Genomic DNA, 13,535 nt, shown 5'->3' on the forward strand with positions numbered 1-13,535 from the left:
TTTGTTACTAATTTGTTTGATTCTCAGTTGATGGTGTTATGATGGATTGCTTCACTACATTGTTTATGTTAAAATTTTTTCTGGTTTTTTTTTCAATTAATTTTTTACTCAGTGAGAAATTTAGGGCAGATTTGAATTCATAACTTCAAATGCAGAGTATTTTTTTTTTTGAGTTCTTCTGCTTTTCAAAATTTTTTTTATTTTGTTAATTGTATGGATTAATCATTTTGTAATTCTGAATTTTACCGAATATAAATTTTGATAAAAGTTCAATTTTGGGACTCTGGTTTTTTAATAACTTCATTGCCGTATCATCTGAATTTATCAAGTTTTAATTTTATCTAATTTTGGTGCATTTTATGTGCTTGATTTTTGTTATATTGTGTTGGTGGTGAAAGTATCTGAAAGGGATGCTTCTGAACCTGCCAGGAGAATGTTCTTCATGCATCTCCACCTGAAGATTGTAGAGAGAATGCCAAAATGGTGAATGTGAAGATAGGAATGGAATGGTTCTTGATGAACCGTGCAACACAGCAGAGGAGCAGGTCAAGAGCAATGAAGAATGCAACAGGGCAGGGGAGTCAATGAGTAATGCAGATGAAAAAGTTCACAGAGAACTGAAGCCACTAAGAGCTCTAGAGGTTATAGATTGTTTTTTAAGTTTGTGTTCCATTTACATAATTCATTTGGTATAGGCATCATCATTGTACATTTAATAGCTATTGGATAATTTCCTCTTCAATGCATTAAGGAACTCGTATTGTATTTCATGTGTTTATATACTAAATTTTTAATAATTTTATTTAATATTTAATTAAACCGGTTGAATTCCGGTTGAACTCCGGTTAAACTTGTAAACTAGTAAACCAATCACCTCATCGGTTCATTGACCGTCCGATTCTCGCAACCTTGGTAATTATATATGTAAATTAATTTGAATTATGCTGATTTTAATTTTTAAGTTAAAAATTGTATACCTAGTGATAAATTTGTATTTTATATCTTACCCAAATTCTATGCGTGTCTTTTAATTAATCAATGTTATTTTAAAGATGTTAAAGTCATGATAAAAGACAACAATCTTTTAAGCAGTTTCACTAAATAGAGGATATATATTTATATTATTTATACCATAATTACATTACAAAAAATTAAAAATAAAAAAGCCTTGGCTGCAAGAGAATCTTGTCTTCCAACTGTTTCAAGTTAAAAAATACTAATTGGGTAACTCAAGTCAACATGATTTAAATCTCCAATAAGTTCATTGTTATTTCATCAAATTCAACACTAAATACAAAATCACAACATTCACCGGTCCACTCAAGATCCATGAAAAATCAAAAGTATCTAACAAGATCAAATTAAGTCCAAACAATTGGTATTTAAAAATCAAGCCAAAATATCAAACTAATAGCATGAATTAAAAGACCTCATTTTCTTTTGATGTTTTATTAAGATCATAAATTAGATGAAAGTATTGTGTCCAGTAACAACAACTTCATCAGAATTATGGTCTGACACAATGTCATTTTTCTGCATTGAATCTTGAACTATCTCTCCTGTTTCTTTTGGAGTCTCTTGAATCTTGTTATGAGATAAATCTAAAAGTTACATCATAACCAATCAAGTCTAATCTATTACAAATTATACAAAAAATTATGGTTAAGCTTAACATTATAGATGTCTTGTTTAGCTTACGTTCTCAGAGTCGTGCAAGGCCTCTTTCTATAAGAAGGAATTCCTCCCGAAACGTAATATCAAGTTCAATAACAAGACTGTTCTCATAGCATGTCTGCACAATATAAAAAAGTGCATTTTAAAGTAGTGTAATAGTTGAAAACTAAAAGTAATCAACACAATTAATCTGAGGCACTTTCCATTCAATATCAACATTTCAGACTTTGTAGCAGCTAAAGATATGCTAACTGAAAATCATGGTAACTAATTAAAGAATAAGGTGCAAAAGTGAAAATAAGTAGCTAATAAATCTAGCCCACGATTGCCGATTTTAACAGGATAGTTCTATGTATATTGGTTATGAGGTTCTTTAATGCACATATTCAATGTACCATGCACAAGGCAAAAACTGTACAAGTTAAAGAAATGCATTAATCCCTTTTTTTTTGGTCTTCAGTAGCAGCTGAGCCATTGAAAAAAAAAATCAATTAATCAAGACAAGAGATTGAAACTTTAAACAATATCGATGTTTTTCATATAGCCCAAGTAGATCAAGAGGTCCTTTAACCTAAGCTTATATATTATTATCTGTTATGTTGCCCCGTCTTAATTAACGAACCTAATGATAAGAACTAACTCTCACTCTCTACACCTTTGAAATGTTCACTTTTGCGTACTATGTTATCATAGTACTTGATCTGATAATTAAAAAGATTACTCTAAAGGAAATAAAATCATCAATATCTTCGTACACATAAAGAAATAAAACATAGCTTTCCATGCATATATATGTGGTTAGACTTTTTATGCACATAAAGAGCTTTAAGATTGCCCAATGCCCTGTTATAAAGATGATCCAGTAGCCATCGTAGAAACACTATCAAGACTTTGAACGAATAGAAAAACTAATTTAGAAGGGACCACAAGAATATTTAAGTTTTCTTGTTTCAGAGTCACATTTTCTTTTATGATATAACCAATTTGTAAATTAGTTTAAAAGGTGTGTGACTTCTGAAAAAAGAGAGAGAATAGAAATTTAAGAGAATGTGTAGAATAAAAAAAATTAAATAGAAAAGCAGAGTTAGGACTCATACTAAAAACATAGATATCTTAACCACATTTGACTAATATGACTAACAACACCAAAAAGAAACTAATGTGGCTTAAAATTACTACAGAAAACAAAAAAGCAGAAGCTCTTATTAGAAGCCAGGAAATTCACCTTTCTATCTGCCCTCCAAGAGTAAAACTTTCACATTCCAAAATTATACCAAATATCTTGAATATGCATGCAAAAGAATAAGAGAAGGGAGAGAAAATCTCATCATACATCAGAAATCAAACTTCCACCAAAATCTAACTTAGGACTTGTTACTTTTTTTTTTCTGTTGGGGGTGGGGGTTAATGTTGAAAACTTGACAGACATAGAAATTAAATTATCACTTCTTTTATGAAAAATCAAACTTATAAAATTCACAAAACTCAAGAATTAACAAGACACTATCATACTTGAGCATATAATAATATGCATTTATCATGTAACAACACGGTTTTACGAAGATATGGTTAAAAACCACTAGAGAGGCAGATGCTACCAATAATTAAGGATGCCTTGCAAAGTGAAACCTATGACGCTATATGACAACTTAAGTGTACTAGATTTAACTTCTAATCCAATTCTCTATAATAAATTAAAGTACTTTGTGCTTGATAAATCATATACTTGGTCCTTAAATCTAAATTTTACCTTCACCTCCTCTAATATTTGGTGTGATAGTCTGTTGTTTGTACTTGTTATGAACCAAAAGCCAAATTTTTTACAGTACTTTGGTCCGAATCGACTCAATTCCTACAATATTGAGAGACTAAAAAAATATAAGAACTTTGCCTGTATTTTTGTTTACAAGGTAATAAAACCACTAAAATTACTATTGTAGTTCGAAAAAGTAAAAGAATTTTTTTGTTGCCAGACATATTAAAACGTACCTTCAAAATTGATCCAAGCACTTTATTAACAGCCTCACCTATGTGCATGTGTACAAAAAATGCATCCAGCCATGAGTTAATAGGCAACTTGTTGAACCATAAGTCTCTTGCGAATGATGTTACGTACTCCAACGAAGAGAACGGAGATGCTTGAACCATCGCCCTAGAAAACGAGATGCTAGTGCCGCAAAGAAAGAAGTCCCTCTCTTCTAATTTTCCTTATAAGTCCCATAACGAAACAAGTGAGCAAAATAACTTTAAATATACACATCAATCAATATATATCTTCAACTACAGTAGGTTATAAAAAAGACAAATCAAATAACTTTAAGTTATAATAGATTATTAATATCACTTATCAGGTGGATCCCTTGTCACTTATGAGTAATATAATTTAAGTCTTTTCATTTTCTAATTTCTACCATATGCTAGTTTCTAATTAATAAAATTGTAAGTGTCTAACTCTCAACTAGGCTATATATAGAGTAATAGTGTACATGTCCTATATTGGGGATTAAATACATTTATAAATCTGCAGCCTCTTTGCAAGTATTGATGGCATCAATGGTAGGTTCTTTTTAATCAGTGTCCCTTGTCAACGACAAACCTTCGACGTCACACTCAGACAACCCAATCAAACTTTGTTGGAGGGAAAGTTTGACCTCACACTGTTCATTTTCTTCACCCATGTGGAACAAATCTCTTGACTTCACATGGACTACTACACTCCATTCCTTATCAACTTCATCATCCACATCGTATACAAGGCGAGCCACAGATGCAAGAGTGTATAGTTCGTCGTCTTCTCGATCACCAGTATAAATCAGATGAGAGAAATTGACCACTGTGTGGCCCAAAAATTCTTGTTTCATGCCTATCCTAGATGTGGTATTTGCTCAGATACATCTAAACAAGACGACGGTGAATTGACTACTATAATTCGACTCAATGATGTCTACTAATTTTCCATAATACGAGACGCCACCAACAGCAACATTACTGTCGCGCCTACTTGCATAACTTCTAGTGTCAGAAGTAACATAAACCCCGCTATTTTGGATTTTTCATCCATTCTTCTCTCGAGTGGGTTCTAAATCTAAATCCATTTATATTGTAAGATGTAAAGCAGCTCGCTAGCTTGGACATTAGGACCACATATGAGCCACTACAATTCGTTCGAATGCCTGATGCTTCCCAATGAAACTTGGCAGGGAAAAATTATGTAGTTCATCAGCTTGGGATACAAATGACAGGATACCATCAAATATGTAAAAGGATTAATTATAACAGGATTCACCCCATGCTTGAATCACTCGAAAAATTTTCTGTGCATAACACTATCTATGTGAGACTGGGACCTTGTCTTACTTTACAACTTTCTCTTTGTGATGGCCCTAAAATAACTGGATAGATCACAACAGTTTCATGTCAGAATTTCCAACTATAGTTGCTAATTTTCATATTCCATAATTTCAAATGCACTTACTCTAAGAATTTTTCTACAGCCGTGCAATTGACCAAGACGTGACGATGTGCTTAAATTTGTTCAGTTGGTGTGAGAGTATAAAACAAAGCAGCCCCTATAGCCTTTCCAACCTCTGGGAACATGGTTTCACTTTCATTAGGCATAGCTTCATTCAGTCGATCATCAACACGCATTAGTTGATTGTTCCTACTATCAACATTATCTAGGTATCTTGAATAGAATATAAGAATCTCCTCAGATAAGTATCCCTCTATAATTGAGCCTTCTATTTGTGATCTATTATGTATGTACTGCTTGAGATGACATAGGTACCTTTAAGAATATAACACATGTCTTAGTATGTTCGGGCGGAATAAAAAACGTAAAAAAAATTATTTTATAATTACCTTTCAATTGGGTACATCCACCAATAATGAACTAGGCCACCGAGGTGTACCTCGTCAACCAGATACACTGTCAAGTGAACCATGATTGTGAAGAAAGAAGGAGGAAAAATCATCTCCATGTGGCATATAATATAGACCAAATGATCCTGAAGGAGAGGAAGTTGTTGATGGTCTATGGATTTGCTGCATATTGGGCAAAGAAAAGGATGATAAATCTGCCAAGACAGAAGATACTAGGGCAGGCAATGCATTCCTTAACACAATTGGCAATAGATGTTCCATTATAATGTGGCAATCGTTGTTTTTCAAGCCCGACAACTTGTGCTATCGTAAGTCAACATAGCGAGAGATGTTGCTAGAGTACCCATATGAAAAGACCACATTCAAAAAAGACATCCTTATGTGGATTGGACATGGTAAAGACAGCGGAGGGATACTTTTCATCTTCCCGTGGCCACAGATCATGCCTGATTCCCATCAACTAGAGGTCTTATTGAACTTTAAGGTGGTCTCTAGATTTCCTTTCTCGTTTAGTATGGTGAAAACTATGTTGTCGCAAACATTCTTCTCTATGTGCATCACGTCAAGATTGTGACACAATCCATTGTATAGGAGCTCAAAGAATATACTCTTCTTTTTACAAGGAGACTCGTCTTGCACGGCAGTTTGTTGTCTGCATGTTCTTTTTCCAACAACCATTTGCACCTTGCTAAGTTTGACATGCACATCCTCTAATTGTTTCATAATGTCTCTACTAGAGAATTTGACAGGTAGACCTCTATCCTCTACCTTTCCATCAAATCTAACCCAGTCTTTTCTAAATCTATGGTCATGATTCAAAAAATGATGATGACCCATGAAACACCATTTTTGACTGTAGATAAGCAGGTTAGTCTCAGCATCCAAATTGCACTCAAGACAAGCTCTCCCACCGTATGTATTCCATCGAGATAAGTTGTCCAAGCCTGAAAAATCGCTGATTGTCCACATCAAAGCATACATCTGGAAGGGTTTTTTTCTTGTTAGCGTCGTATGTTTCAACATTAACCCATAACTACTGCAACTCATCGATTAAGGGCTGTAGATAAACATCTATATCATTTCCAAGCATTTTAGGACCAGGAATAATCATGGAGAGGATAAAAGAGATGGGTTTCATGCAAATCCGGAGAGGATAAAAGAACCACGGGCCAAATTGAGTACTTTGAGCTTATGTTTCCAAAAGGGTTAAAGCTGCCGCTAGTTAAGGCTAAGCGAACATTGCGCAGATCGACAAAGAAGTCAGAATGTCTTCTATCAAATGCCTTCCATGCCTCACTGTTCCTCGGATTCCTATAATACCGTCATTGTTACGAACTCTCTTATGCCACAACATGTCAACGGATGTCTTACTAGACATGAATAACCACTGCAATCGTGGCACAAGGGGGAAGTAACGAAGAATCTTCATCGCTTGCGGTTTTTCATTCTTCTTAACAACCACATTAATCCTTACTCTGGTATTATTCTTAGTCTTTTACTTCCATCTCGATGTCTCACATCATTTGCATTTAGATAGTTTTTGGTCACTATCCTAGTATAGCATATAGTCATTTGGACATGCATCTATCTTCTTGTATGCAATACTGAGCTTTTTTATGATCGTTTTGGCATCATGCATATTGCTCGGAATTCTTGCATGCTCAAAGGTGTCCGCCAGCAACTCCAATGTCATTTCGAAGGCCTTGTCGCTCACTCTGCATATGGAATTTATATGATAGAGCCTCAACAAGATAGACAACTTAGAGAATTTTGAGCATCATGGATATAACTCATGCTCTCCATCTTTGAGGAGGTCATGAAAATTGTGGGCTTCACGACTAGGTTCATTGTATAAGTACGACAATTCCTCCGCATCCCCTCCAGCATGTTCATTCTCAGAGTCTTCTTCATCGCTATGAAGTCCTGGAAAGTTGAATGCCTCGTGGACCATGTCAAGCATAGATCTATGAGGTTTCTATCGGGTTTTGATTCTTGTCCACCACTAGAGCTCTCTACTATGCGTCTCTCACCGTGATGTAACCAAAATGTATAACTGGGGAAAAGGTTTTATCAGCAGACGATCGTACGCATTCTCTCTAGTTTGGAAAATGCGGAACCCACACTTCAGATATGGACAATGTATCATCCCATTGGATGATGCATTGATGAATGCGAAGTCTAAGAATCTGTTCAAACCGTTCCTATATTCGGCACCACCTCGTGGATTTGAAATCCAACTTTTATCAATATCTAGTTTAATGAAATTATACAAACAACGAATATACAAATAATAAAATCAAAATACCAAAAAACCTTAACAATAAATCTTATTAAATATGAGAATGTATACTATGATATCATCCTGTTTGAAATAAATTCGGAGAATAACTCTTCAAAGGAAAAATAGAAAACATAGTTACTAGCATCCAGGATAATATGCAGCATACAAAATGATTCGAGAAAGTTGCTTATTCATTGAAAAATTCTGCACTTTCTAAAACCAAAAAATTAAAATGAAAAAGAAAACCTTTCTTAAAAAAAAGAGGAGTAAAAGTTGGAGTTAAGAAAACACTTAAGACAAAAGTATCATATAAGTAAAAAATCAACTTAAAAAAAACACTTAAAAATTGTTATAGTTAGATTTAAAAAAAAAATCAAACAACTATAGTTAAATCAAAAACATTAGTGACTTAATTAGTTATCCACGTCATATTTATGTTAAATATATATCAAATAACTTCAATTATTTATCATGATCAAGTTCATGAAATTGTAGTAGGCCATAAATACAAGTTCAACTAATTATGATTGAAATGATTAATCCACTACAAGAAATTATCAGAATAACAATCAATTTAGCGGCCGATTCTGGTGGTCGCTAAAACTTTGGTCTCTAATTTAAAAATAGCGACAAACTTCGGTCGCTAATTTTCAACCAATACTACCAAACAATATTGGTCGCTAAATCGGTAGCTAATAAAATCGGTCACTAAATAGCGACCAACTTTTCGATCGCTAAATCAGTCGCCGATAAAATCGTCCGCTTATGTCTTATCTGAAAATTTAAAATCGGTAGCTAAATCAGTCACTGTTACTGATTTTCTAATTATATGTTTTTACTAATTTCACATATACCACTATTAAAACTTGATTTTTATAAATAATTATATTTCAATAAAATATAAAAAGAATCAAACATAGATCAATTTTTCAAATAAATAACAAAAATATTTATAATATCTATATCAAAATATAAAAATTAAAAGAGACAAAATTCATAAATACATCAAATTTATGATCAGAATCCAAATGTACATTGATGGCTTTATAGCCAATAGCCCCAAATGTATGCAAAAAACAAGCAAAGAAAAAAAAATCGTTTACATAAAGTAGAAAAAACTCTTGAGAAAACTAAGGCATCATCAAGCTGATTTGAAATAGAGCAAAACCCCAACAATTGATGCTGCAATGGAAATAACTATGTGATTGCTGTTGTTGCTCTTCTTGTTGTTGCTTATTGTACCACATGTTTGTTGGTTGCATGAAGTTGATGCACATAGATTTGGATTGCGTTCCACACTATATTGAGAACAAGAATGAGGCCAGATCAAGAATTAAAACACCATCACTCAGAGAATCTAATGTTATAATCAAGATAAGATTATCTAGTTTGAAAGTTCATAAGAACTTATTGGTTTCTAATAAGTAGGAAGCATATGAAATATGCATACCTCAGTGACAGTGAACCTTTCTTTGATTTATCAAGGAGTCCATTGGGAACTAAGCCTGTGAGATTGTTGTTTCCCAAGTTTCTGATAAAACAGAACTAATAATGATACTTTTTCTCTTTTGTAACCAATAAAATTACACTGATGCAATGATAAAAGAACTAACTTACAATACTTTCAATGACTGAAGTTGTGTCACGAAATCAGGTACTGATCTACTTAAGTTATTTTTTGATAAATCCCTGAAAAGTTGCAATTCAAATGCATCAATATTGGTATTAAAATATTAAATCCTCACGTGGAAAAAAATGCAAGTTGAATGGATTTGGTTCATTTCCACCATTTAAGGCCCTCACAAGTATTGTAACATAGTGAGCTTGGAGATGTAAGATGATATCTGTCCTTTCACTGGAAGACAAGTCCCTGGTTGCATTTCCAAACATATCACTAAAATTGATGGTTTGAGTTCATGAAAATATATAATAAGTTTTGTTGCTATAAACTTCATGATTTTGGTACAATCAACTTACTAGAAGGAGCAAGCCTACTGGAAATTAATCATAAAAAACTAATAAAAAATAATAGAGTAGAAAATTTCTCTGAAATATTCAAAGGGGAGTTTATATCTTGCCATGTAAAACTTCTGTGAACCACATAAATTGCTGTGCATTTGTTTGTTCTTTATTCTAGTTTTCATTTGTTTTCTTTGATTCTATATTGGCACAAATATTCCAACCTAACAATGCCCTTAGCAGTAGTGCTCTATACAATTTTTTCTTTTTTAATCAATATGATCTAGCCAGCTAGAAAATCAGATGCTCAATGTAGCATAATTTCTTAGATAACATAGATTTTTTCCCAAAAGAGACATAGATTTATAGAAGCATGTCTGCCAATTAGCATAGACTATCCTAATTCTTCCACAAAAATAATAGCTTTCTTCAGCAGATACTCAATGAAACCTACCTCTGCTACTCCCAGACAGAGTGGCACAAATGGCATCAATGACGCTTGTTCTCATCTTTCTTCAATTTTCAAGATACTAAACCTAAATGAACTAACACATTCAAGAAACAAAAAGAAACCAACTTCTACAGAAAGCTACAGTGATGGACAAATTAGCACTAATAACCCAGAATTATCACTTTCCAATCCAAGATTCACATAACCAAATTCAATCACAAGGGACAAGGAACAAAAAATCATCAAATAACCCTAATTTGAAACTATTACTAACCCCAACAACGAGTCAACTATTAACAAGAAACAGATGAATACATTACAATACAAAGTGAAAACCATATTGTCTTCCCCTCGATTCCAAATTGAAAGATCCGAATGTTCATTGATCGAAGAAATTCCAGATTTTCTTTCGGATAGGGCTCTAGACACAAGTATCTGCACCAATTTGCAATCCTCATAAATTCCAAGTCAAGCTTTTAAAACCAACAATAACACCAAGAATAAAACAATAATGAGAACAACAATCCAAGAACAGAAACAGCAATGATAAGTTTGAGAAGAAGTTACCGGAAAGACTGTTGTTGTTGTTGTCAAAGAAGAAGTTACCAAAGGAGGTGGCGGTGAGAAATGAACTATGCGACAAGGAGCAATGGCGGATTTGGATGGCAAGGCGACGATCTGCAACAAAGGAGTGAGCGAAGGAGGTGGCACGTGGCGACGGTGAGAAAAGAATGGCATGACAATTAGAAAGTCAGATCTGGACGGTGATGAGATGATCTGCGAACTCAAACATCGCCAATGCTGTCGAGATCTCAAAGACGAAAGTGATGACGCAGAGACCTCAGAAGACGACGGCGAAGAGACCTCAGGAGACGACGCTATGCTTCCGGCGGGTAACTCAGTAATTGTTTGGAGAAGATGAGAATGGTGTGGGTGAATTGAATTAGGGTTTGCAAGGTATTTTAGTAACTCTCTTATTTTATTTAAATTATTAACCGATTTAGCGACCATTGCATTAGTGATCGAACAAGTTTTTACTCTATTTTTCTATCGGTTGTAAAATCAGTCGCTATATTAAAAAATAGCGACCGATTTAACGACCAAATTTATTCTAGTTGTATAATAAACTTATCGGTTGCTATTAGTGACCATTGCCTTAGTGACCGAATTAGCGACCAAACAAATTTTCACCCTATTTCTCTATCGGTTGTGGTGCGCGAAATTGTGAACAATACTTTTTCACAACTCTCATAATCCCCGGTCATGAACCCCAAAAACTTGGTGGCTCAATACCATGGCATTACACAACTTCGCACAACTAACCAGCAAGTGCACTGGGTCGTCCAAGTAATAAACCTTACGCGAGTAAGGGTCGATCCCACGGAGATTGTTAGTATTGAAGCAAGCTATGGTCATCTTGTAAATCTTAGTCAGGCAAACTCAAATGGTAATGGTGATGAACGAAAATAACACAAAGGTAAAGATAGAGATACTTATGTAATTCATTGGTAGGAACTTCAGATAAGCGCATGAAAATGCCTTCCCTTCCGTCTCTCTGCTTTCCTACTGTCTTCATCCAATCCTTCTTACTCCTTTCCATGGCAAGCTTAAGCAAGGGTTTCACTGTTGTCAGTGGCTACCTCCCATCCTCTCAGTGAAAGCGATTGCATATGCTCTGTCACAGCATAGCGGAATTCATCTGTCGGTTCTCAATCAGGCCGGAATAGAATCCAGTGATTCTTTTGCGTCTGTCACTAACGCCCCGCCCTCAGGAGTTTGAAGCACGTCACAGTCATTCAATCATTGAATCCTACTCAGAATACCACAGACAAGGTTAGACCTTCCGGATTCTCTTGAATGCTACCATCAGTTCTCGCCTATACCACGAAGACTCTGATCTCACGGAATGGTTGGCTCGTTTGTCAGACGAGCACTCGGTTGTCAGGTGATCAACCATGCATCGTGCAATCAGGAATCCAAGAGATATTCACTAGAGCCTTGATCGCTTGTAGAACAAGAGTGGTTGTCAGTCACCTTGTTCATGGGTGAGAATGATGATGAGTGTCACAGATCATCACATTCATCAAGTTGAAGAACAAGTGATATCTTAGAACAAGAACAAGCGGAATTGAATGGAAGAACAATAGTAATTGCATTAATACTCGAGGTACAGCAGAGCTCCACACCTTAATCTATGGTGTGTAGAAACTCCACCGTTGAAAATACATAAGCATAAGGTCTAGGCATGGCCGAATGGCCAGCCTCCCAATGATCTAAGAATTAAAATGTCCAAAGATGATCTAGAGATCTAAAGTGATCAAAAGATTTCTAATACAATAGTCAAAGGTCCTACTTATAGAAAACTAGTAGCCTAAGGTGTACAGAAATGAGTAAATGACATAAAAATCCTCTTCCGGGCCCACTTGGTGTGTGCTTGGGCTGAGCAATGAAGCATTTTTCGTGCAGAGACTCTTCTTGGAGTTAAACGCCAGCTTTAGTGCCAGTTTGGGCGTTTAACTCCCATTTGGGTGCCAGTTCCAGCGTTTAACGCTGGGATTTCTGAGGGTGACTTTGAACGCCGGTTTGGGCCATCAAATCTTGGGCAAAGTATGGACTATCATATATTGCTGGAAAGCCCAGGATGTCTACTTTCCAACGCCGTTGAGAGCGCGCCAATTGGGCTTCTGTAGCTCCAGAAAATCCACTTCGAGTGCAGTGAGGTCAGAATCCAACAGCATCTGCAGTCCTTTTTAGTCTCTGAATCAGATTTTTGCTCAGGTCCCTCAATTTCAGCCATAAAATACCTGAAATCACAGAAAAACACACAAACTCATAGTAAAGTCCAGAAAAGTGAATTTTAACTAAAAACTAATAAAAATATACTAAAAACTAACTAGATCATACCAAAAACATACTAAAAACAATGCCAAAAAGTATACAAATTATCCGCTCATCACAACACCAAACTTAAATTGTTGCTTGTCCCCAAGCAACTGAAAATCAAACAAGATAAAAAGAAGAGAATATGCAATGAATTCCAAAAACATCTGTGAAGATCAGTATTAATTAGATGAGCGGGGCTTTTAACTTTTTGCCTCTGAATAGTTTTGGCATCTCACTCTATCCTTTGAAATTCAGAATGGTTGGCTTCTTTAGGAACTCAGAGTCCAGATAGTGTTAATGATTCTCCTAGTAAAGTATGATGATTCTTGAACAAAGCTACTTATTGAGTCTTGGCTGTGGCCCAAAGCACTCTGTCTTCCAGTATTACCACCGGATACATACATG

At 35.0% G+C, this 13,535-nt stretch overlaps 2 protein-coding genes across 2 annotated transcripts; both read right to left on the bottom strand.

The window, feature by feature from the left end:
* Positions 1-1,542: 1,542 nt before the first annotated feature.
* Positions 1,543-3,875, bottom strand: LOC140174948 (uric acid degradation bifunctional protein TTL-like). Its single transcript, XM_072201869.1, has 3 exons — positions 3,664-3,875; positions 3,425-3,526; positions 1,543-1,792 (listed from the first exon to the last, which is right to left on the bottom strand). Exons 1-3 carry the CDS (start codon positions 3,820-3,822, stop codon positions 1,703-1,705), a joined length of 351 nt encoding a protein of 116 aa, XP_072057970.1. The 5' UTR covers positions 3,823-3,875; the 3' UTR covers positions 1,543-1,702.
* A 4,955-nt stretch (positions 3,876-8,830) lies between these two features.
* On the bottom strand, positions 8,831-11,258 carry LOC112710565 (uncharacterized). Its single transcript, XM_025762835.3, has 5 exons — positions 10,815-11,258; positions 10,563-10,720; positions 9,455-9,526; positions 9,288-9,368; positions 8,831-9,135 (listed from the first exon to the last, which is right to left on the bottom strand). Exons 1-5 carry the CDS (start codon positions 11,256-11,258, stop codon positions 8,979-8,981), a joined length of 912 nt encoding a protein of 303 aa, XP_025618620.1. The 3' UTR covers positions 8,831-8,978.
* Positions 11,259-13,535: the final 2,277 nt, after the last annotated feature.

Source organism: Arachis hypogaea, chromosome 9, assembly GCF_003086295.3.
Source record: "Arachis hypogaea cultivar Tifrunner chromosome 9, arahy.Tifrunner.gnm2.J5K5, whole genome shotgun sequence".
Lineage (NCBI taxonomy): Eukaryota > Viridiplantae > Streptophyta > Magnoliopsida > Fabales > Fabaceae > Arachis > Arachis hypogaea.

Coding starts and splice junctions, on each gene's coding strand:
- LOC140174948 (XM_072201869.1), bottom strand. CDS start 3,822: ATGGTTCAAGCATCTCCGTTCTCTTCGTTGGAGTACGTAACATCATTC. Junction 3,527..3,663: donor TGCTTGGATCAATTTTGAAG/GTACGTTTTAAT, acceptor TCAATATTGTAG/GAATTGAGTCGATTCGGACC. Junction 1,793..3,424: donor AAATATTAGAGGAGGTGAAG/GTAAAATTTAGA, acceptor TATATTGTGCAG/ACATGCTATGAGAACAGTCT.
- LOC112710565 (XM_025762835.3), bottom strand. CDS start 11,258: ATGGTCGCTAAATCGGTTAATAATTTAAATAAAATAAGAGAGTTACTA. Junction 9,527..10,562: donor TTTTCACTTTGTATTGTAAT/GTATTCATCTGT, acceptor GCAACTTTTCAG/GGATTTATCAAAAAATAACT. Junction 9,369..9,454: donor CTTCAGTCATTGAAAGTATT/GTAAGTTAGTTC, acceptor CTGTTTTATCAG/AAACTTGGGAAACAACAATC.